Raw genomic sequence first — 24,990 nt, forward strand, 5'->3', positions numbered from 1 at the left:
ACTGCAGAGGGTTTCGCTGTTTACGATAGCCAAAGCGGAAACTCTGGGACAAAACCAAGTTTTCACATGTTCACATGAGTCGCTACAGTACTTACCTTTCTCCCTGGGGCATATTTTAACTTTTTATCGTGCATACGCTGCACAGCCTGTATGCTGTTAGTGATAAGGAGGCACACAATGGTTGCATGGGACACATTTGGAAATGTTTTTCGAATGCTTATTTGATCATTGGATGGAGCAGCTTTTGTGTGCCCCAAGGTGTGATGAGCGAGTGTGAAAAGGACCCACAAAGGAGATCCGGCTGGCCGGCCGGCAAGTTGATGCTGTAACTTGCTGGTATGCGTATGTGGTCACTTGGTGGGACAAACAGGCAGTTTTCGAGTTTAGCGGCATTAATACACTTAATCCAGTTCCACACAGCATTGTTTGCTTGTTTGAAATGCTGTGTATCTGATTTAAGTCTGCTGGGACTGGGAAAAAAACTTTTGAATCTGAGGGTTCTTGGAAAAAAAAGCTTTTTTATAAATGCAGTATTTAAACGAACCCTGATGTAGCATATATCAAAATTTAGCTCTTTAAACACTCTCATTACGTGGCTAATAAATGCTCACTTTACAGACATGAAAAAAAAATTTAGTGTGGCAAAACACTTCGGGCAAAAAAGATTAAAATGCTCTACATTTTCAATAGCCAAAGTATAAGCTTAAAGATTACAAACAATAATAAAGAAATTTTCAGAATGTGCAAAAAATAGTGCAATGCCTCTTTTCTTAAATATGGATTTTGAAAGTTTCTTTTTTTTGGTTATTTTTGGTTATTTCAGCACCACGGATAAAACAGGTGACTATGAAGAAGGGCCTTTTTAGAAACATTTAATATAAATATTTATAAGGTTCCGCTATAATTTATATATATAGTTAAATGCAGCTATTTAGACTGTATTTCAAGCAAACGCAAATTTTTGTTCAACTTTGTGAAAATCTCACTCTGCGAACTTGCTGAAAACAACATCCATAAGGAAAGGCATGAATATCAAAATAAAACAGTGCAAATAAAATAATTCAGAATATGAAGACTATGCAGCACGGCCCTTTTTATAAGTTTAAAATGCAGTGAAGCCAAATTATTGAGAAAGTACAGTAGAGCCTCACTGTTGTAAACTCGGGTATAGCAAAAAGTCAGGTATAGCGAAGGGAAACTAAAGTTCCAGTTCATCTTCCATAGACTGCTTTACATTTCCCCCCGTTATAGTAAATACAGTTTCGATAAATATCTGTTTAAAGTGTATCTGGCTGCTGCATTATAGTTCCCATGTACTGACATTGCCGTAGGGACATTAACCAGGATCACAAGGTAAATTTTTATTTGATGAAAAAAAAAAAAAACAAAAAAAAAACCTAGTGTTTTCTTGAATAGCTTTACCACGAGCCTTACCAGCGCTGAGGAGAAGCTAACTTTACGTAGGCATTGGAACTGTGAAAGAAAGCATGCCGCTCATAGAAAAAAAAGAGTTGAGGTGTCTACAGACATAGAAAGAACGCTGCATAACCCGTTCAGAAAGTAAAAGAAAGTAAAAGTGCAGTGAGAAATAGGGAAGGGAAGAAACAACTGAACATTCACAGCATGGGGCAGCAGTGGTAGGAAGTGGAGATGCGGCGTGTGCCGTTTTGCAGTGCTTGTCTGCCACATACATTTCTCATCTGTTGCCTGTTAAAAGACAGACGACGGACAAAGACACATAAGGCACTGAATGGATGGTGACACAGTGTTCATGTGAGGCTTTGGTTTCCACATGAAATTGAACTCAGTGTTATTCATAGCCATGCTGCAAAAACAAAAAAGATTTTATTAATTAAAAAAGAAAAGAAAAAGAAGATTGCAATTACGGACTATAAGAGTGGGATGGAAGGTATTGTAGAGCTTTTCTTTTTTTTTTTTTCTTGAAGCAAAATGACCTGTTTAGTAAGGAGCTATTTAATTACCTAACAGCGTCTTCAGGGCAATGTCATCACCAGCACTGATATAGCTAAAGATTCTTGCCGGTCAGAGTGACTTCACTATAAAGGGGGGTGTTATGCGCTGAAGTACAGTTTGAAGGCAAGCCTTTCTCATATTATTGCTGAAAATGCATGTTTTCGCATGTTTTTTTTGTGGCATGATCTGCAGAGGGTGGTGGAGTAGGATGTAGTAGTTTGTCACCGAATTTGGAAATGTGCTCTAGAAGCTGTTGTCAGATACCTAGGTGCTCCAACCTCATGATATGGCTACCCCACTTGATGTGGCTGAAAGAGCTTCGCTTGTGGAGGTTCTGGAGGAGTCGCCTAGCTCATGTGCTGGAGCTTTCATCATTGCTGAAACGCTACCGAATGGAAATACGAGGGGTACCCAAAAGAAACCAAACTTGTTTTTTTTTAACCTTTTATTCACGTTTTTAAGCACACACTTTCAATCTCCTTCAAAGTACTCTCCACTTGCACTAATACACTTGTTTAATCTTTCATTCCACTTTTCAAAACAGTGTTTAAATTAATATTTTGTGATGCTTGACAGTGCCTCCGTATTTTTTTCTTTACCTCTGCAACATCAGCAAAACTTTTCCCATTAAAAAAATCACACTGGACAATGTCCGGTGAGTATAGGGGGGGAGGAACAGGGGTCAAATATTGTCACACAAACAAAGCTGTGTGAACAGGGCATTGTCATGATGGAGAAACCATTCACCAGACAGCCACAAATCAGGCCGCTTCCGCCGCACACTGTTGCGCAACCTTTTCAAAACTTCCAAGTAGAAAGCCTGGTTAACTGTCTGACCCTGCGGAACAAACTCTGAATGGACAACTCCTTTCACACCGAGAAAACAAATCAGCATTGTTTTGAGGTTTAATTTCACCTGACGAGCTTTCTTGGGGCGAGGCCGACTTGAAGTTTTCCACTTGCTTGATTGTTGCTTTGATTCAGGATCATGAGCTAGCACCAAGTTTCGTCACCTGCTATAATTTTTGAAAAAAAAGTTTGGATCATTTCGCGACTCTTCTTTCGTAGCACAGCGTGCTTCCACATGACCTTGTTTTTGTTCAGCAGTCAGCAGTTGTGGCACGAACTTGGCAGCCACCTTTTTCATTCCCAAATCTTCTGTCAAAATTTGCTGCACTGAACTCCAAGTCACTCTCGACAGCTTCACAATTTCTTCAATCGTCCGTTGTTAATTTCCGTTGATGATTGCACAAATTTTTTCAACATTTTTATGTGTTCGGGCCGTGGAAGGACTACCAGAACGAGGCTGGTAATCAATTGACGTTTCACCATTTTTGAAACGGGAAAACCACTCAAACACTTGAGTTTTACCCTTAGCATCATCCTTGTACGACATTTTTAATAGCATTTCGAGAGTTTTTGTTCCATTTTTTTCCAAGCAGAAAAGCAGAATTTCATCCCTGCATGCTGTTCACGAAAATCAGCCATTGCAAAAACGACACTCACAGGAAATAGTTGTCACTCTAAACTCTGTTGAAGCTATTACGTCTGACCTTCAGTGACGCCACTTGGCTGACTGACTCTGGAATGTTCACTCTATGCACTCCTAGTGGCAAAACACTGTACTATGAAAGTGCTGCCCAATAAAAAATCAGTTTGATTTCGTTTGGGTACCCCCTCGTACAACTGAGTGCCATGTGTAACTGCTCTAGAGCAAGCTGAAATTGAAATTGTGCTTTCCTTGGTTCACTAGTTGAAGTTTTAGGTTGATATTTGACCGATTCGCCATTCAAGCTGAAGTCATAGCTCGTGAAGCTTTTTTTAGACTGTTCACTACTGTGGTCGTCACAAATGTGTAGTAGAAGTGGCAGAATTGCTCAAATGGGGCCGGATTTATAGTGCAAACAGACGCCAGCGAGATGCTGTTTTTGTTGACATCTGTTATCACTCTGCTATGAATAATATCTTCTTTGTCATCGCTTGCTGAAAAAAAAAAGAGTGAATCACGTGGAAACCAAAAATAGAGTTGTTATACTATCTGCTTGGATAGGGCTGTGCGTTACAGTACACGGGAATTTGCATTAGGCAGTGCATCAAAAACCCATATATGAATGTGGGGGCCTATGGGGCAACCCCGAAACATTTAAGTAGCAGGGTCAGGTTGACTCAGTAAGGCAAGGTGCTTTCACTTCAGCCATAATCTCATGGCATTTGTTGGTCAGTTGTGAGTCCCTGTAGAACAGTGAGATATCAGATCAGAGGGGTAGACAATATTGCCCGTTTGTTTTAACTAGCTGGCTTGTGTTTCGATTCTGTGGGGTGTGTGAAAATACAGAATGTCCAAGGTATATTCACCCACCCACCTGTGCAAAAAAATCATTTGCATCTGTAAAGAGAGCATGCTTTCTGAAGTTGGCAGGATTGCCTTTCAGGTGAGCTGTTGCCACGCTGAAAGACGTTTTAACAAAAGTGTTGCCGGATTGCCGTAGAACTTGGCAGTCGTGCAAGTGAGACAATTCTAGAGGCGAAATATCTAGCTTACTCTTGGGATGTTCAGTGCACAGTAATGTGTTGTGCTAGTTGTAATGTGTTGTGCTGGGCTAGTTGGTAATTCATAGTGAAAACAAAGTGCGCAGAAGACACTGACAGGCGCTTGTCTGTGTCTTCACATACTAGGTTTATTGTGGACGGAAGGCAGTGAGCAGTAAGCTGTGACTCCACCACATTATTAGGGGATCAAGGTTGCATCTTGATAACTGCTTTCGTAGCAATATGGGCTGTTTAGTAAACAGGTTGCCTGCCTAGTTTTATTTGGGCAGAACATTTCCAGCCTTCTGAGAAGAGTAGATCATCAGCATCAAAAATTTAGAACGGACAGGCACTGTCCACCAGTTTTAGATTCCATTTAACTTGCTGGCGATTATATAAATAATTATATATACTAATAAATAGGATGTGTTTACATTTTTGCAAGAGATAAAAATAAGATACGTTTACATTGTTGCATCAGATTATTTCAGAGAATGTTTCCATCTTTAAATTTCATTGTAGTGACATATTGTGAAAAAAATGATCGGTTCTAGTGGGCTTTGTTTTGGGCTTCAGTCTTGTGATGCAGCCATACAGCTGTGAGGTGTACTATTGCTTTCCATAATGTTTGTAAATGAAATAACAACAAAACTGATCCAGGTCAGGAATCAGTCACTGTCAACAGTGTAGGCAGTGCTCGGTACGTATTACTTCGATTTGCAGCAAATCGGTCGGTCGAGTAATCCAAAGATGCTCCATGAAGCTCTTATGCGGAAAATTGAGTGGAATACCAATTCACTGGAACTTGGACGACGCATATTGTCAGTTTATCCAACAAGCTGGAAAATTTTAAGTTTTCCTGCTATGCTATGCAGTGTTAATTCGATCAATGGTTGATATATAGCTGCCTCCCTGTTTCACTGTTGTCTCAGTCGGACTCCCCATCGTCGGAGCAGTTGGGTGCCCGTGCTTCCAGCAAGCAGCAGCAACAACAAGAGGAGCAGGACCTCGCTCGGGGTGAGTGACGAGATTGGCCATTGCTCAAGTGGGAGGGGCCTGCTGTTAAAATTATTGTTCACTGTCATTCCATGCTTGGCTCAACTATTTGTCTTGATATACGCTCTCAAAGTTTACTGTTCTTCGCCGCTTTTTTCGTCATTTCAATGGGCAGCGCAGCACAGTATTAAATGGAGACGAGACAGTACATTCCCACCTGTTACTGCGCTGCGCTTCCCATTTAGTGGTGAACCACAAGATTGCCCAAATCTGTTCACTTCTTTTTGCTTGGCCCTTGTGCTGTGAATTCTTGGCACGATCTTGCTTGCACGTTGGGGTTGATGTGTGCTGTGGGTGATGTCCTTATCCAGCAATTGAGCTGTCGCTGCGAGACTCTCCCCCTAAGAGCGGAGGTGGCGGGGCCAGCAGCATCTACCCCAGAGCGCCATCGCCAGTGTCTGCTGCCGCGGCGCTGGTGGACGGCGGCACCTCTGCCCCGGCTGCCGAAGGGGCACAGCGTGAACCGCGCAAGGTTCGCGCCCTGTACGACTTTGAGGCAGCCGAGGACAATGAGCTCACCTTCAAGGCTGGCGAGCTGCTGCTCGTGCTGGACGACAGGTGGGTGGGTCCCCATGATGGCTGTAGTGCTGGCAGAGCTGCCATTCGTCTTTACTCTGTTTTTCACCTGTTATTTGTTGCACAGCAGGAAAAATGAAAAGGCATGTTTGGATCAGTGCACAGAGCAACAATAGACCTTGTCTGCAATGCAATAAATGTGCATTGAGTTGTTTGATTGATAGGATTTGAGAGAAGCAAATGCAGGGAAGTTGCATGTGCTGGTGGCTGCGTTCTTCTTTTGACCGGGCCAAGTAAGTGTTTCTGTTACTGTAGAAAATGTATTTCGGCATTTGCACCCAATCGCATGAAGGTGGCGCTGCAACAAGGCATGGCACAAGCAAGAGATTACGTTACTTGTTTGCACAAACAACTCTTTGTTTGACATGGGTGCATATATACTATATATGCTCCAAACTAAAAGATGTGACACGCCACACCACATTATCGCTCTGCATTGTTTAGTATATCGAAATGGTGGAAAAATCAGGTGACTCGGAGGGGTCTTGTAAAATGACTTCTGCTACAGTCAAACCCGGATAATTCGAGTTTTGGTTATATCGAACTGCAGAATATCCCCCTGAAAATTCCATATAAAAGTACAGGAAAGCTGCATCGTATATCGAACTCAATTTCACCGGTCGTTCGATATATCGAACTCCGCATCACGCATGGAACGGTGTGCCTTCCCAAAAGACAATGTGCGATGTCAGTGCACGTTAAAGAACCCCAGGTGGTCGAAATTTCCGGAGTCCTCCACTACAGCGTCTCTCATAGCCTGAGTTGCTTTGGGAGGTTAAACCCCATAAACCAACCAACCAACCAAAGACGATCACATCACTCCCGGCCGTTTGCTGCGTGACGTTTTCAAGCCCCGCGTGGAAGGAATGAGGGGGCACATTTCGGCAATGGCTGGTTTAGGGTAGCGCCGCACCCTTTCTCCAAAGGCGCCCGCATCTGCGGTGATGGCTACCGCACGCCAGCACAGTAATGAGGTTCTTGTTGAGGGGGCTGCACGTGACGTTTGCAAGCCATGTGCGTGAAGGAACGAGAGGGAACCAATATGCAGCCAGGGTGTTTGGGAGAGGGGAAAAGTGCGATAAAGTGAAGCGCAAAGGAGTGCCGTTTTTCTGCCGAGCTTTATCGCTCCCCTTGCTCTCTTTCCCAGTCTTCATTCGCAGCCGCACACACTACACATGTGCGGACAAACCGGCTCAGCCCGTGGCAGACACTTTCTCCAGTGTGTGTTGTGAGCGCTCTGCGTGCGCCGGCTGATGTGTGATGCGCATCTCGTGTCCTCGTGCTGCACGTGCGTAATCTACGGCGGCTGCGGACTCTAAGAAGCGGCCGCTTTTTTTATTTTGCGGGCGTTGTTTATCATTGCCGTCGTGCTGAACGTGTGTCGTAGCGTATGCTATGATGACTTTGCTGCTATTGCTGCTATGATGACGTTAAGAAGCTGCTATTTTTTTCTTTTGGGAGAGTTGTCCTTACTTATGCTGAACGTGTGACGCAGCATAAGGCTGCGGACGTTAAGGAGCGGCAGGCTTTTTTTTTGCGAGAGTCGTTAATGAAATCACGCAGTCAACTGCAATCATGACATGGACTTTTAGCATTGTTCGCTTCAAACGGCATTTGCAGCTATCATGCTTGCAATGATTTTGTGGCAGTGGACTACGACCAGGCTTGTGCAATCAACCCGTCAGTCATGGGCACTCTTCCAAGTTCGCTCCCTGCCACCGCAGGATCTATCATAAGTATAGTCAAGATAAACACTCACTGATGTTATCGCTGCGTAGCATCTTGGCGCGCTGGCAATAAATGCGCTCGAAACGTGCCTCCAAACGCTTTTCTTTTTTTTGTTCAAATTCTCGGGGGCAAAAATGGGGGGGGTGGGTTCATTATGCGAATGGGTTGATTACGTTACAAATACAGTGTCATTTTTCATGATCGCAAGTGGCGTCTGAAGCCGATTCCTGTATATCGAATTATCGATATATTGAACTATTTTGCGAACACCTTTGAGTTCAATATATCCGAGTTGACTAAATGCAAACATTATGCGATCTGAATAATGTGTATTATAATGTAGATACCAAGCACATAGAAAATGTTTTGTTTGTTCAAGCAGTGCACATACCATCTTGAAAAAAATCTCACTGCAAACTTGCGCTGAAGAAAAAAAAATGTAATGATTATAAGAGTCTGTAATAAAATAATTCAGAACCTTCGAAATGTGCCCCACTGCCTCTTTTCTCTCTTTTTCTTTTTTCTTTCTTTCTCGACATGCCTATCTGTAAGGTTCTCTTTTTGTTCTTTTTTAGTGTGGTCTCTACTTGCTTCAAAACGAGTGCAATTCCGCCTGACTGCCCACAGGAGAAGCCCACCATAACGCTGCCATATTGGATTGCTTGAAGTGCCCCCTCGTGGTGGCGAAAATTGCAAACAAATGAGACTGAACACTGCGTTTCATTGTGTTCTGTCTAAAGAGGGACAGCTACATAAAGAAAAGCTACGACTGAGGATCAAAGGGGGGGAGGGGGGGATATTTTGGAGGCTTTTCTGGAGTATTCCTACTTTTTCGCCACTTTCCAACAAGGTGGGCAGTATGATCGTTTAAGACTCTAAAATTAATGAAACCATTTTGACGCTCGTCAGAAATGTTAGAAGTGTTTCGTTGCAGGTTCAGTTTGTCCCATTGTGGTGCTGGTGGCTCCATTGTCTCTTCTCTTACCAATGCAGTGACCCCAACTGGTGGAAAGGCTCCAACCACAGGGGGGAAGGCTTGTTCCCGGCAAACTTCGTCACTGCTGACCTCGAAGAAGGTACGCCTCTTTTTTTCTTCTAGGCGTTATTTGCTTGCTTGACGTTAAACGGCATGATTACAGCCTATTAGGGGATGTCTGGCTTGCAGGTTGCACAGGTTGCTTGGAGTATTCACAGAGAAGGATGCGTCCTACAAGCGATACTGTCCAGTTGGTGATCAGAAATATTTTTGTTACCATGGCCCCAGCTCAACTACACTGTAGCCTGTTTAGTCCAAGTTTCAGGGGAAATGTGTGTAAATTATTAAGAGGTCAGAATTATTGGATGGTCACAAGCTGCCTATGGGAAGCGATTTATGTCATAGTTTTGTGAAGTCTCGGCTTATGGGCGTCTACTTTTGAGATGAAAACCATGGGAATGACAGTCATATGCAGTTTTATTTGATAGTTTGCTGGGTAAGCACCATCGAAAATGTCAAAGCCAAACTAGCCTATGCTGGTATATATGCCCTTCTCAGTGTGGTGCAACATGGTATCTTTGGCGCCTTCTCACAAATGGTGTGTCCGCATGTGAAAGAGGCTTACTGCACAAACTGCGGACAGTACCGTATTTACTCGAATCTAACGCGCACCTTTTTTCCGATATATCGTGTCCAAAAATTGAGTGCGCGCTAGAATCGAGTACGACCCTAAATCTCCGATATCATATCGCCATCGGTATTTCAAAATGGCCGCCTGGTATACACTTCGAGCCTACTAGCTGGTCTAGCTGTCTATGCCTAGCTGCAGTAGCGTCCTTCGTGTGCTCTGGTACATGTGCTTTGGTTAGCCTACCCGTTTTCTGCGATTGACCGACCAGTATGGACGTGCCGAAGATTCGTCGAGTTCATCATGATGCCGCATTTAAACGGAAAGTCATCGTGTGTGCAGAGACGGACGGAAATCGGGCCGCATCACGCGCATTCGGAGTTCCGGAAACATGCGTGCGGGACTGGCGCAAGCAGAAGGAAAAGATTTTCGGCAGCAAGGCTACACGAAAAAGTTTCAGTGGACCGAAGCAGGGCCGATTCACCGAAATAGAAGAGCGGCTCGCAGAATATGTTCTAGAGCAGCGAGCGGCGCAGCGGCCAGTGACGACGGACCTGCTCAAAGTCCGGGCGATGCAGCTAGCCCTACAAACAGGGCTAACGCGGAGCGACTTTAAAGCGAGCAGGTCCTGGCTGTCTAATTTTATGAAGAGAAAAGGCTTTTCTCTTCGAAGGCGGACAGGGATATGCCAGAAGTTGCCTGAAGAGTACGAAGAAAAGCTGCACAGTTTTCAGCGGTTCGTTCTAAGTTTGCGCCGCAAGTACGGCTACCACCTCGGCCAGATTGGAAATGCCGATCAGACACCGCTGTACTTTGACATGCCTGCCACCACAACCGTTGAAAAGAAGGGGGCGAAGCAAGTGCGCGTGTTGTCTTCCGGCCACGAAAAAACACGCGTCACCGCAATGCTTTGTTGCACCGCGGATGGACACAAGCTGCCCCCGTATCTCATATTCAGGCGCAAGACGCTCCCGAAAGGAATCGTGTTTCCGAGTGGCGTGATTGTGCGCGCCAATGAAAAAGGTTGGATGACAACGGACTTGGTCGCCGACTGGATCGATAACGTCTGGCGCAAGAGACCCGGCGGCAGTTTGGGCCTGCGTGCGATGCTTGTGCTCGACGCTTTCAAGTGCCATCTCGACCAACGCATCAAGGACAAGCTCGCTGCGTGCAACACCTACCTTGTCGTGATACCAGGTGGCATGACATCGCAGCTCCAGCCGCTCGATGTTTGCTTGAACAAGCCAGTGAAAGATAGGATTCGGGCGCTGTACACCGAAGGGCTTGTGAGTGGCTGCCATGAATTCACTCCCAGCAACAGAATGAAGCGTGCCTCGCTGCAAGAGTTCACTGGATGGGCGAAAGATGCGTGGTGCACGATACCGTCTGCCATGGTCATCAAGGCCTTTAAAAAATGTGGCATATCGAATGCCATGGACGGCACCGAGGATGAGATGCTTTGGTCCGTCAGCAGTGACAAGGAGTTGTCTGACAGCGACGACGAGTGAACCTTGTGCCGGCATAGTGACAATCTTGGCAAGATAAGCCGTTTCCTTTTGTGTGTGTGTTTTTTAGTGCACCGAGATTAAATCTTTGCTTTTCCAAACGAGACAAAGTTGTATTGCTGTATGAAAGCGTTAGGTGCGCGGTACTCTTTTTCGCGGAGAACGGGTGCGCGTTACAATCGGAGCTTTTTTTTTTTTCGGGGGTGGGGGTCACGAAAAACGGGTGCGCGTTACAATCGAGGGCGCGTTAGATTCGAGTAAATACGGTATGTGACGAGCATGCAGTTTTGGCACACGGGAAAAGTACAACTGTGATGACGGAAATTTTTTTGCACTCTTTTAAGAGGAGTTGCTTCACTTCACTCATTCAGTCGCGCCTTTACTGGGAGTTGTCATACACAGTATAGCAACACTCATAGATAAAGGACAGAACATAAAATTTTGGGTCCCGAATCATGTTGCAATTAAAGGTAATGAGAGAGCAGACGTGTGTGCTACTGAAGCTCATGAATAGCAAACGAATAAAGTAAGCATATCATTTAAAGATGCATGAAGTTGGTGCATAGTAAATTGATGCGAAAATGGCACTGAACTTGGAAGCAAATAATGAACTACACCTGATAAAGCTTGTCGTAGGAGAGTGGAAGTTGAGGACCCACCGAGGATGTTTCAAGAAACTGACTATATGCTGTCTCCGCATGGGACACGCACCAACTCATAACTTGATGCTAATGAAACAGGAAAAGCCCCTATGTGATGCATGCAGGAATGAGCTGACAGTCATCTACATTTTACTTTCTTGCGGAAAAGATCGGTGATGCGATGGTCAGCGACTGAAACTGAGCAGAAGTGAGAGAAGTGAAACCAAAGCTATGACGGCCTGTTCACGTTATACCAGGAGGGCCTTTCCCAGTGTTGGGATGCCTGCTGTCGCATGTGGATCTGGAGGTGCGCGGGTAACGCTGCACCTTGCAATTGAGGCTTCAGGGGAGGGTCATTGGTCATTGTCCTGTGTTTGGGACCCTGTCCCAATTGGCCATTCAATTCACTGCTTTGAGTCCAGCCGCTGCTTCACAGTTGACAGCATTGACTCCCAATCCTATCCTTTAAAGAAGAAAGGTCTCGTAGCATACACAGTCTGTTTTCATTGAGCTGTTAGCATGTCCCCCTGAGTTACATTGAGAATTTTGTTTTTTTTCAGCCTGGTTCTTATTTTGTTGGAGACAACCTTGGCGAGTGTTTCAAGCCACATTTGCAGCACCTGCTGTGTTTGCTGCTACAGTAGTGAAAATGTGACGAGAGAAAATGTCCCTGGAGCATTAGGCGTTAACAACAATGGTGTCTGCCGTGTGGCCTCATTTCCAGCCTTTGGTACATTTGAAGTGGAAGCACAGGCAAGCAGGCACAAAGGCTTTGTTAAAACAAATGACCGAGATGGAGGCAAACAATAGATCATACGCACATTTAGTGTTGTCAAAAGGCAGAAAAAACAATTCAGACTCAATTCCTGGAAAATGTTATTGTTGTGCCTGTTAGGAACAGTTAGTTTCTCATCGGCCATTTGAAAAAAGAAAAACCTGGTGTGCATAAACGTTTGCCTATTGCACTTAAGTGAACTGGAAAAAGGCAGGATATATCACTGAAGAATGTGCGATAAACTGGATTTCTTTTTTAGTGAAAGAAATGGGCATGCACGAATGTTGCAATTCAGTCAGTGCGGCGCGCATTACAGAAGGTTGGTGTGAATTGCTGCTGTTCTGGTGGTAACGGGTGTTAAGTTCATGTGCCTTTGTCAGAGCCTGATTGCACAAATTGGGCTTATTGTTGAGCTTCACATTGGCTTGGTATTTTGCGATAGAATTCGGTGGACTCGATGCAATCTTATTGATGAAATATCTCGTCACATTTCGTGCTTTTCACTGCAACAGCCACTGACGCACCTAAGAAATTTTATGCCCACACCTCGCTAGGTGCCGTCCACCCCTTAGATGGATGCTAGGAATGGGGACGAGCGTTCTTAACGTGGGACATGGGCAATCTTGTGTCCCTTATACTTCCTGCAGGGCCTGTTTGTTACTTTTGCTCAGCTGTAGCAGCAAAAACCACTCCACTCCAGTTAGAACTTGTCATGGTACCATTGCAAGGGTTCGTCTAATGACTGCTCTTCCTGTTTTTCTTCTTTTCATTTTTATTTTGTGCTGGACAGTGGCAGCAGTTGTACATGCTTTGTTTTGTTCGCCCTCTCTCTCTCTCTCTCTCTTGCAGCAGTGCCGTGGCTCTTGTATAGCCTCCTGAACGCAAGTAAATGAGCCATGAATGTAGCATGCTGGAAATGTTTCTTCCTTTGCTGTACTTCTGCTTAGTCTACCAAGTTCTCAACTGTTGCCACGTCTTTCCTGAAAATGTGACCTGTTATTAGTTTAATGGTATGGCACATGGAACTGACCTGGTCATTGCGCTCTCCTGTCAGGGTTCAAGGATTGCTTTCAGTTATGACGCTGGGCCCATGGACACGTCCAGATATCGTTACCTCATGACCGCAGCACCTCGAGGGGGCTGATGCTCACCGACTTCACTTGAGAAGTGGAACTGATAACAGATTTAAAACTGAGGATTTAACTTTCTAAAGTAATTTATTTTGCTCAAAGACATATTTCAGGCTTTAGGTAGGATTTGAACCCATGACCTTTGGATTGCGAACCACACACACTATCGATTAGGTGATGCCGGGCAACCTTGTACAAGCGGGGATTATGTGTTTGTATCGTGTGGTCTTTCACCTAAAGGGGCATCATCCAACTATCTGATAATGGGTGATGGGGAGCTCAAGTGCCCTCTAAATTTTCTAGTGGCTGGTTCAGTGTAAAGGAACAGCAGCAGAAGGGGTAGCATTGAAACACGGAACCTTGAAGAGAGCAGTTGGGATTTTTTTTTTTTTTTTTTTTCTGCCTTTTCTTGGGTTGCTTGCATGTTGGCAGTGAGCTCATCTCACTGTCCCTGTTGGGTCCTTTACAGGCCGGCCGCCAGAGCCTGAGGCCCAGCCTGAACCGGAGGCGCCGGTCGCCGAGCCCGAACCGTTGCGCGTGGATCCTGTAAGTTTCTGCTTATAGAGTTCACATTTCAAGAGTTCTTGGTTCAGTTTGTGCAGCTTAATTTACAGCAAGGTAGTCTGCATGTTATACAGTTTAACAAGATAATTACCTAAAACTAAATAACCTTTTTGTTTTTTCATTATTAAAGGGCATTATTATGCAAAATTGAAGGTCGTCAACATCAAAGCTGAGTCCCCTTCATAAATGTACTTAATCGTCAGTGTGACTTGAAATATCGACGATCAAAGATTGTCAAATGCACTTATGGCAATACCGCTTTAAATAACACATCTGGGTATAACAACGGACAGCCGCAGCACCGTCAGCTTTATGATGTGCTCTATGGTAAAATAACCTACATACAGTCGATCCCGGATGTATCGAACTCGAAGGGGATCGCAAAATAGTTCGATATATCGATAATTCGAAATATAAAATATGCATGTTAAAAGCTTATCTAATCTCAAGGCAGTTTTCCGATGTCGTGACTAACAGGAACTTACCGATTTGTGCCTAGCGCGATGACCACAGCACTTTATTTCGGAAGAAAAAAAATCTAGCCTTAGCTTGCTTCTTCTACACCACCATCAAGTTCATTAAGTTATCCTCGAGCTTCTTCTACACCACCATCAAGTTCATTAAGTTATCCTTGAGCTTTTGACAGTGTCTAAATGAGAAAGGCCAGCTCCTTCCATTGTGCCACAACAGCGGCGAATGACACTGAAATCTGATGCAAGTTCAGCTGCATTGATTGGGGGTTGGTCCTCTTCGTCAGACCCTTTGCCACTGCTCGAGTCTGCGTCTTCGGCACAGATGATGTCAGCCACAATCTTCGCATCAGCGTGATCCGCTACAGCTTGCACGCCGTCATTAGCGCTTACGAAATCGCGTGCTGTAACGCCGGCTGAGATGGCGCCTGGGAATGCTGAGAGCTCGCAAAATTCGCTGTCCAGGCATCCAGTGGCATCTTCTTCACTGTCAACAGACCCATCTTCTGCAGCCACCACAAAGCCTGCTTTGCGAAAGCAGTTCACAATTGTGCTTGTCTTTACGTTGTTCCAAGCACCAACCAACATTTGATTGGCTCCGAGGAGGTCCACCTTGAGTTCGATTCCCAATCGAAGGTTGATTAGGAGCCTCTGCACCAGTCGTCGTCTGTACCCAACCTTACGCTTTCACAATGCCTTGGTCGAGAGGCTGAAGTTTTGCCATTGTGTTCGGTGGCAGAAACTTGCGGGTAATCTGCTTTAACGAGCAGACAACGTGATGGGCCGAGGAGGAGACAAATTTTACGGCCAGACCTCCAGTTCGGCATCCCACGCCTGGAGCCACTTGACGAAAAAAATTGCGTGTCATCAAAGCTTTTTTATTGGACACGTATCGAACCGGGAGGCCTTTCACGTTTTTAAAACAGCATGGCGACCTGCTCTTGCTGATAACAAAAGGCTGTAGTTTACATGACCCATCCATATTTGCAGCAAGCAAAATCGATAGGCGCACTTTGCTGTTCTTTCCACCATGGCATGCAGTGCCCTTCAGATGCAGAGTCTTGTTTGGCAGCATTTGCCAAATCAGTGCCGTCTCATCTGCGTTGAATATTTCCGACGGCGAAAAGCTATCGGAAATATTTGGCACTCTTCGGACAACAATTCTTTGTGTAACTTGTGCTAACCACCTCGCTTTCGCCTGAGAGGGTCTTTCCAATGATGCTGTAGAGACTCTTAAATCGCTGCTGCCAACCAGGGCCACCAGTGAAGTTGTCTTCTCCGAGGACCACAGCAAACCATTTGGTTTTCTCCATGAGCATTGGGCCGTCAACAGGTATGCTCTTGGCACGTCTCCAAAAATCAGGCGTACAATGCCTTCTCGACCTTGTCAAAGGTCGCGACACGCACGTGACACGCTCGAGGGCGACTGGACTGCACTGCCTTCAGCTTAACATCGGCCTTGTTCTTGAGGATTGTACTCAAGGTGTTATGAGGAATTCCGAACGCTGCGGCGACCGACGACTTTTTCTTAGCAGCCTCCACCCGTCGAATGATGTCCGCCTTTGTTGACAAATCCAAATTCTTGCGGTTTGTCGTGGCCATGGCTCCGGAACACATGCCAGAAGTGAAAAGAAAAACCTACTGCACCACGCAAGTCTCAAGCTTTCGCGTTGGCGTCTCGAATAAAAGGAACAAAGGAACGCACTGCTCCGCACTAACATAAGCCCAAGCCGACTTCATCAGTCTCGCTGCGCCAGAGGTGTCAGCTAACCAACACGCAGGAAACGGGCTCCTGCGGTCAGCGTGGTTTTCCCTATCTCGCTTCCCTTTCGCAGTCGCATTCCAAGTGCTACTCGTCAAATGCCTTTTACCCACATGCCCCTTTCTCCGAGTGCGGGGCTGCGGGGCGGCATGCGAGAGATAGCGGGAACATTGCGGGAACTTCGCGAGAGCTGCGTGAAGAGAAGCGCACTTGCCGGGGTGAGATACGACGGGAGAAGCGCACTTGCAGGGGTGGGGTATGGTAGGAGCTCACTTTACGGGGTGCAGCGCAGCACGGAGTTTGAAATATTGACATACTGGTGTACGGGAGTTCTATATACGCGAACACTAGCGCTATACTTTTGCATGGGATTCCCAATTGGATTTTTCAACTGTTCGATATAGACAATAATTCGATATATCCGGGTTCTATATATCCACGATCAACTGTACATCAACGCTGTAATAGTAAATTATTGAAGTTTCATCACTGAGTGCCAACCCTTACAGGAAAAGATTGGCAGACTCTGCAGCCATGCCAGCTAAAGCTCATCTTAATATCATAAGAATGATAAAGTCTCTGCGGGGCTTCATTTGCGCTAAAAATATTTCACTCTATGTGCAGCAGTTGGACGTCCTGCAGAAGAGAGATGTCAAAAAGATTGTCTTGAAGTAGTCAAGGCTGACTGATTGTTTCTTCATTCAAATAAGTTAAACTAAAAGCTACTTCCCCCTCAGTAAAATTTGTCATGTTTTCTTTGTTGTTTTGACTCAGCCTGATTATAAGCTATCGGTTATACCAATGATATTTTTGGTATAACCGATATGGTATTTCCATATATTCGTGATATTACAGTCAAACCCGAATATAACGAACTCGGATAGAGCGAATTATGTTTTATATCGAACACTCGAATTTCCGCTAGCATTATGCATATAAAATGTATTTTTTATAACGAACTACACATCGGATATAGCGAACTCAGCGCGCGCGATCGGTCGCCAAACGCCCGCCAACGGGCGGGCCTTTGTGCCGGCTCCGAGTTCTCTCCAGGCAGCCCACGCTGCCGGGCCGCAATACTTCTAGCGCATGCCATTGTCAGATAGGAGGGGGATTGGCGACGGCTCCGTTCCCCAAGGTCTCACACAGCGCATACGTCATACGCGCCCGCTAGGGTGCTTCTGCTGCTTCTGCGCCGATGCCACGCTTCCGTAAAACGCAGGAGGGGCTCTCTACAGCAGCTTCCACGAGGGACCCTCCTGTACGCATGCGCGGCCGTCGCCCGGAGTAGCGTGAGTAGCCTTTAAAATCCGCGCCATCAGCCAGCCTCTCTTTGCAGCGCTCCTATTCATCAGCTGCCTACCATGTGATCAAAGACGTTCGAGCAGCTCCGGACCTATTGCGCTTCGAGAAAGAAGCAACACCGGCCAGAACTGGTTTCAAGTTTGGGCGAAGGGAAGGCAGCCTCCGAACAACGAACGTGTCAGTGGCGAACTTTCCCGCATCCTCGGAGCTTTCTTTGTTCGCATTTGCAAGTCGTGCTGCTGCTATCCTCACGATTCCGGACGTGCCTACGTTGCTGCTGACTTGCATTCTGGCGCTACATCCTGCAAGATGACGACGAAGCAGCGGCGTGCCCTACCGCTTTCCGACAAGCTGGAGATAATTCGCCGCGTTGGCCGCGGCGAAAACAAGTCTGACGTTGCCGCGCATTTCAAGATTCCGCGGAGCACATTAAGCACTATTTTGAAAAACCAGTCGGCCATCAGAGGCAATGCACAGGAACGACCAAATGGTGAAGGCTTTCGCCACCGCAAGCCGGCTTACGACCAAGTAGAGAAAGCGCTGTACCAATGGTTCTTGGACGTTCGCGCGCGAAATCTGCCGGTATCTGGCCCCATGCTACAACAGAAGGCAAAAGATTTTGCCTTCGTCCTGGACGTCGAGGGGTTTACAGCGGGCAGTGGTTGGCTCCAACGATTTAAAGACCGCTACTCCATCACCGGGAAGGTGGTTGCAGGTGAAAGCCAAGCAGTGGACGCTGAGAGTGCTGAAAAGTGGGTGCAAGACGTGTGGCGTGCTGTCACGGAGAGATACGAACCGTGCAATATTTTTAACACCGACGAGACTGCCTTGTTTTGGCAACTGCTGCCGAGCAGAACCTTGGCGCTAAAGAATGAGAAGTGCCATGGCGGCAAATTGAATAAGGCCCGAGTCACCGTTCTTCTCACGACAAACATGGACGGTTCATCAAAGCTGCGGCCGCTTGTCATAGGCAAGTTCAAGTCTCCTATGTGCCTGCGAGGATGCACTTCACTCCCAGTCACATACAACTCAAATTCTAAGGCCTGGATGACCAGAACGTTGTTCGAAGCGTGGCTGCGTGGCTGGGACGAGGAACTTGCAACGAGCGGGCGAAAGATTTGCCTCCTCCTCGATAACTGTTCTGCGCACCACTGCGGCGTCACGCTCAAGAACATCGAGCTTTGTTTCCTGCCACCGAACGCAACAGCGGTTTTGCAGCCCCTCGATCAGGGGATCATCCGCGCTTTCAAGCTGGGCTACAGGAAACGCGTCATTGAGCGGCTGTTGGTGAAATTGCGGGTTAACGACGAGCTCAAGATTAATTTGCTGGCCGCAATAGAAATGATTAACCGTGCCTGGCAAGACGTGACGCAATCCACAATCCGCAACTGCTTCTACCATGCTGGACTATGTCGAGAGGATGCAGAAGCTGCTAGTGAAGCGCGCACTGTGCAAGATGACAGCAATGTTGCCACGCTGTGGGAAGAACTCGCTGATGTTCCGGACGCTGTGCCCGAAGAAGTTGCCCTGGAGGATTTTCTCACTGTTGACGACAACGTAGCCGTGACAGCGAGCCCGTTGGACTCTGAAATTGTTGCCGACATGCTGGCATCTGGTGCGAACGAGGAGACCGAGAAGCCGCCGCCGGAGGACGATCGCCCTCGCCCGACGTTGCACGAAGCCCTCGCTGCTACCGATCTGCTGCGCCGATACTGCTCCGGAATACAGGGAAGCGGACTGGAGTTTGTGGAAATGATGTCGCGTGTGGAAAGTGCGATTCTCGCTGATGGAGTTAAATGCAGTGTTCAGGCGAAGATCACTGCCTACTGCAAATAAGTGAGCATTTATCTGCAATAAATTTCTTTTGTAGATTCATGGTGAGCGGCACGGTTTTTCTTTAGTTAGTGCATTTTCGCTGCGCTGTCTGGACATCGTGTATAATAAATTTGGTACTGAAGTTCGTTATAAACGGGTTTGGTTATAGCGAAATACTTTATATAGTGAACAAATTGCATTGAATTACGCAGTTCGTTATAACCGGGTTTGACTGTAGTGCCAGAATAATAGTAACTTCTTTCACATTGTGAAACGCAAAAACGGCATCTGCATTTTTGACGCATGAAAAATGTGACAGCATTTTATATATGTATGCAATGGGTGAAATCCAACTCAGCGTGCTTTCAAGGGCATATTTTTGACCTTTGATATTTCAAGTCTTATTGATGATTAAGAAAGTTTTGATTAGTGTATTCACTTTCAATGTTGATATTGTCCCTTGAATTGAAAAAAAAAATGATTATTTATATTTAGGTAATTAGTCATCTATATTTAGCTAATTAGTCATCTAATCATTAAGCTCTGTTATGTATACAATGTTCACTTTGCTGTGAAACCCACTTGTACAGACTGCCACGCCTATGCATTTCTTATAGTTTTTGAAATTGAAATCTGTGAACAGTAAAATAAAATAATCTGGTAGAATTAGAGTAGTCACCTGCAACAAAAAATTGGATGTTGAGTTTCCTCTTACTCGGGTCAATATTCTGGCTCGCAAGATAGTTTTTGTGTTTATCTAATGTGTGCTTGTGTGAGTGAAATGGGGTATAGCTGGAGAAATAGTGTTAGTGGAAATCCTCCCTACTGTGCATATGTAACAGGTACTTATTGAGCTGTCAGTCGCTTTCCTACATAATGGTAGCGTTGAATTGCCCTGCTCAAGCACCTGTGCTATGACATTGCCTCCAACATGCCTCTGTATTGACCCGACTTCTTCTGTGGGTGCAGGCACAAATTGACGAGACCCTGCAGCGGTTGCATGACGCCAACCCTCGAAGTGGTCACCCTGACCCGCCTGAACTTCTTGCCTTGGAAGGTGAGAGCCCACGTTGATTACCATAGGAAGTGCGAAAAACATCTGAGTTCTCATCCCCGCCTCCATTGTTCCTTGTTTGGTGGTTGTGAAATGAGGGTTCCTTGTGTGTTTCAGAGCGCTGTGCGGGCATGGGGCCCCTGATAGAGCAGGAACTGGAGCGCATCGACCGGCGGCATGCTTCCCTGACAGCGGCGAGCCGGCAGCTGGCCGATGCCTTGACACTCTACCACGGTCTGATGCGAGCGCCCGCACCACCCCCACCGCCACCACAGGCTGCTGCTGCCCCCATGGTAGGTGCATTGCAGCCACTGTGTGGATTATTACTGCTTGTTTCTGTATTGGGAGTCATATGCCATCTAAGAGACCAAGGCCACCAACCCCCACCCAGCTCTCCTTAGATAACCAGGGTTTTGGTCTTATGTGTCTAATTTCTTGGAAAAAGAACAGAATCTGAAAGAGCAGCTGCTAAAAGAGCAGAATGAACCGCAGTCTAGCCAGCATGTGAATGGTCTCTACACCTTCAGGGATAGTGTTGTGGTTCAGGCCCATTTGCCATGCGTTGTGTGTGTAAGTTGTCTGGTCAGCTACCAGCTTTTGAATATGGTCAGTTTGCCTGCAGAAAGACGAGAGTGGTTGCTGTATTTTTTGGTGGGTAAGTAGCGCTCCTCTTCCCACTTTTTTTTAAAACAAATCCAAGTTTGTTAGTTAAGGGGGAGGCTACCTTTGAATACCAACTTTGTTGTTTCTTGAGATAATTGAATGAAATTTTCAGGGTAGACTCATGGCACAGCCATTTGAATAACTGCAATGTTTCATGGAGCTGCAGAAGTATATCAGAATGATTCACATAGGTTCCTTGTTCCATGCCTGGAGAACTTGCAGTATGTGTTGGCACAGTGAAATTCATTATGAAGGTTCCTGAATAGGTACCACAGGGCAAGACAGAGCCCTTTTTTTTTTAATTTCCCTGCTGAAAAATTTTAGCAGTGCATTGAGGTTAGTGCCACTGATTGGACTTGCATTAGCCTAATTTTGATTGATTATAAATTCCAGACTCAATAATTTGAAAAAATGAGCTTGTCTTGCCCTCGGAAATTTATTCAGGTACACAATAAAAAAACCAGGTGGAAATCCGATTAGCGGTTCCAGAGATACCGCGGGAACAAGAAACCATACCTTGAAAAAAATTCTTTCTGAGAAAATGGCCCTTGAAGTATAAAACAGCATTTTCAAGTCTAAAGTTCGTTTTTCACTGCAGCACGTTGTGCCTCCACCTCGTCGATTCCCTCGGAAAGTGCATTTTCATGCGAACAGCGGACGACGCTGACGACACGTTATCGCTTGCGATGACAGACTCGATACGGAAGGCTGAGATCGCCGAGGTTGATATGGTCGGTACAGCAGGCACGCTTCAAACGCTGGCTCCTTACGTTGACGCGAAAGATACGCAGTTGGAAGTGGCAGCGCAGTTGGTCTAGTAGTGATGTAGCAAAAGCAGCACTAATAGAAGCGTCTCCGCGCCCATTGGAAACGCCCTTCGCTAACTTCGCGATTCGAACGGCATTCATAGAACGACAACATATGCAGTGTTTCGAACTTCTTAGCGCGCATCGTGGCCGACTGTGCAATAATCCACAAAGTGCTCATAACCGTTCAAAACATGCCACCAGAATTCGTAACGAGCAATGATCACGGCGATCTCAAAATGGTGAAACGTGAAGCGATTCAGCGAGCGCACAAAGAACGCCAGCTCAGTAGGCAGCCGGAGTAGACGACGCGCCGGGGAGGGGCCACCGCATCAGCGCGCGCAGCAGCCAATAGCAGTCTCGCAATCCCCCGCGTTCTCACGGAGCGCGTGCTTTGTCCAATCACAGCCCGAATTCGAGACGTGGGAAGCTCAACAATCCCTGTGAGGCCCCCAATCACAAGCGAGCCATGCTTCTGCTACGCGATGGACGCCGCCGGCGAAGGCAATATGGAAAAGGGCAAGCATTCACAAACAAAACAAGACCGAGATGGCGGTGCTCGGTTCAGTGGCAGAGAAATGGCGCGTGCGCGAAGTTTGGGTACTTTTGTCGTTCGCTCAAGACTCTGGGACTGCCGCGCCCAGTTGTATATTTAATTTAAAGCAGTTCCACGATGAATTAGGCGTTTATAATTATAGGAAAGGTAGTTTATAACATATACAGCCGAGATATGTACTTTTTGGAAAGCCGACTTTTTTGCGCTTTTTCGACTTTCAAAGCCCGCGTCCCCCCTTAAGTGTCATGAAAACTTGCTGAAGATCTCGTTATCAGAGTTACACACCTGTGTCAGCTGCCGTGTGCCAATGGCTTTTGACCACTAAGAAGGTGGCTACTTTTTCGTGATCTGCGTTTTAAGAGTTAGCTTTTAGCTCATGTCCCAGTTTTGTGTAACTGTCATTACCATCCTTGGCGTAGACTTTGGATGTGTGTGAGGACGTTACGGCAAGATTAACAGCGTGGAATGTTTGCTTTGACAAAAGCCGAGTGCACTGGTTTGTTTGGCAAACATGGCAACATAGCAAGGTGCTACAGGACCAGTGGCAGCACGGTGTGTTTGTGAAGAATCATGCCCTTTCAAACTACAGCTAATGCTTCGCAATTTGCTTTTACACACTTGTAAGCTTCCTTTGTTCCATGTCGCAGTGGTTGGGGCGCTCAACTGCTGATCCGGGGGACCCGGGTACAATCACAAAAAAGAAACAGTGAAACCAGAAAAGGCACTTAATGAGGTTTCATCAGTAAGACAAAAATTCATACAGTGCATATTTACTCAAACAAATGCAGCTGATGAGCTTGGCCAAATCTAGAAGACGTAAAGATGGCCCCGCCAAATTTTCCAACTGTTCGGGGGAAAAGCCTGTGCTTGAATGTTTTAGTCCTTACAAGATTGGGTCAGACAAATGCTTCCTGACCAGTGAATTTGTCTTGACAATAGCTGTTCAAGGATTTTGGGATATGGTATGTTTAGCTTATGCGTTAAAAGGTTATGCGTGAACAATAAACGGTACATTTTTCTGCATACTTCAAGTAGTAGAGTGTGGTTTAAGAAATAACAGCGCAGGTGTTGTCTTCTTCCTTGTCCTTTGTCTCCGCTCTGTTATTCCTTAAACATGTACCAACTAGCTCAACTCTCCGTTTTAGAGTGTGGTTGGTTTTCATTGGTTTTTCAGGTAAACATAACCTAACCACTTCCCTTTGCACTATCTAAAGATGGTAAATGTCTTTATAAGTGTATGCCAGAAGCTTGAGCTTACTTAACCAATAAGCTTCTGCCTCAGATAGTACAGCTTTGAAAATACTTAGGAGCAAATTTCTCAAGAACGGTACCCTTTCATTAAAATGAACTGAGATAAAATTCATAAATTGGTTTATAGGAAAAGAAAGACGCATTATCTATCTCACTTCTAGGTAGGCACCTGAACAGCACCACAAGAGAAGGGAGGAACGTAGGAGTGAAAGAAGAAAGACTTGCTGTCGTGGAGGGCTGCAAAAAGATCTCGGTCATATAGGCACCTTTAACGTGCTCTGATGTTACACAGCACATGGACGGCTTTGCGTGTTGCCTACATTGAGACACGACTGTTGCAGTCGCGTTTGAACCCAGGTACTTCGATTGAGTAGCCGAGCATCTTAACCACTAAGCCGCCACGGTGGGTAAAATTAAATGAACTCTGGTAATATTGTCACGTAGCCGTTTAGACCCGTAACCAGAAGGTTGGTTTTAATGGGGGGTGGACCTAGCAGGCACAGTAGAGCAGGTTCAGAGCGCCGAGGGACAGCAGCCAACTTCAGCTTCTTCTCATCGAACGCCACGGGGCCACTTCGAGTCCCACACGAGATTCTCGATGAGCAGCCGCTTAGCAGCTGCGGTTGCACACGCTACAATATCAATTCTCCGACAAGAACAACAATGGTTTAGTATGCCCATAGCACACAACATAAAAAAAAGTTGTGCACGAGGGGACCTGTTGTGCATTTTATTTGGTCAAGATGAACTTTTGCAGTAACCGCAAACCAGTTGAGAATCGGGCATCTCGGAGCTTACTGCACCGTTTTAGGAGGCAAGTGTTGCCCATTTCAGAGCATTAGATGGCCCATGTTTCTGCTTCCTGTTCCCAGTTTTCGCTAACAAACCTTGTGCCAAACAGGGCCTGGAAGTATAAGAGGCTTTGCTTGTTGACCACAGCTTTGTTGTGAGCTGAAGTTGAACTGGATCTCTGGCCTGGTGCTTAACTCTTTCGGGACCGCCCGAAAAGAAGGCAATTGTGATACAACTTGGAAAATATTTTTTTATTCAATGACATTTTCTGCTAGCTTGTTGTAACATATATTGTTATGCAGCTAAATGAACGCACTTTCACGAGAAAAAAATTGAGCTGCCTTAAAAATATACATGATATCACAAAAAAATCTCAAAATATAACTTTTCTTCTTAAAAAGACATAAAAAAGAAGGAAATTCTTGAATACGGAA

The 24,990-nt window shown here is 45.8% G+C and overlaps 1 protein-coding gene across 2 annotated transcripts in view; it reads left to right on the forward strand.

The window, feature by feature from the left end:
* Positions 1-24,990, forward strand: part of Stam (signal transducing adaptor molecule) — a 59,925-nt gene that overhangs the window by 12,834 nt on the left and 22,101 nt on the right. For both annotated transcript variants that reach the window (XM_084602524.1, XM_084602525.1), the window contains exons 6-11: positions 5,436-5,520; positions 5,871-6,117; positions 8,857-8,939; positions 13,988-14,064; positions 20,404-20,491; positions 20,606-20,781. In XM_084602524.1, the coding sequence (XP_084458650.1) occupies positions 5,436-5,520; positions 5,871-6,117; positions 8,857-8,939; positions 13,988-14,064; positions 20,404-20,491; positions 20,606-20,781 (756 nt within the window). The remainder of the gene's footprint in view (positions 1-5,435; positions 5,521-5,870; positions 6,118-8,856; positions 8,940-13,987; positions 14,065-20,403; positions 20,492-20,605; positions 20,782-24,990) is intronic.

The sequence above is a fragment of the Amblyomma maculatum genome, chromosome 4 (assembly GCF_055883805.1).
Source record: "Amblyomma maculatum isolate TAMU_Amacu chromosome 4, ASM5588380v1, whole genome shotgun sequence".
Lineage (NCBI taxonomy): Eukaryota > Metazoa > Arthropoda > Arachnida > Ixodida > Ixodidae > Amblyomma > Amblyomma maculatum.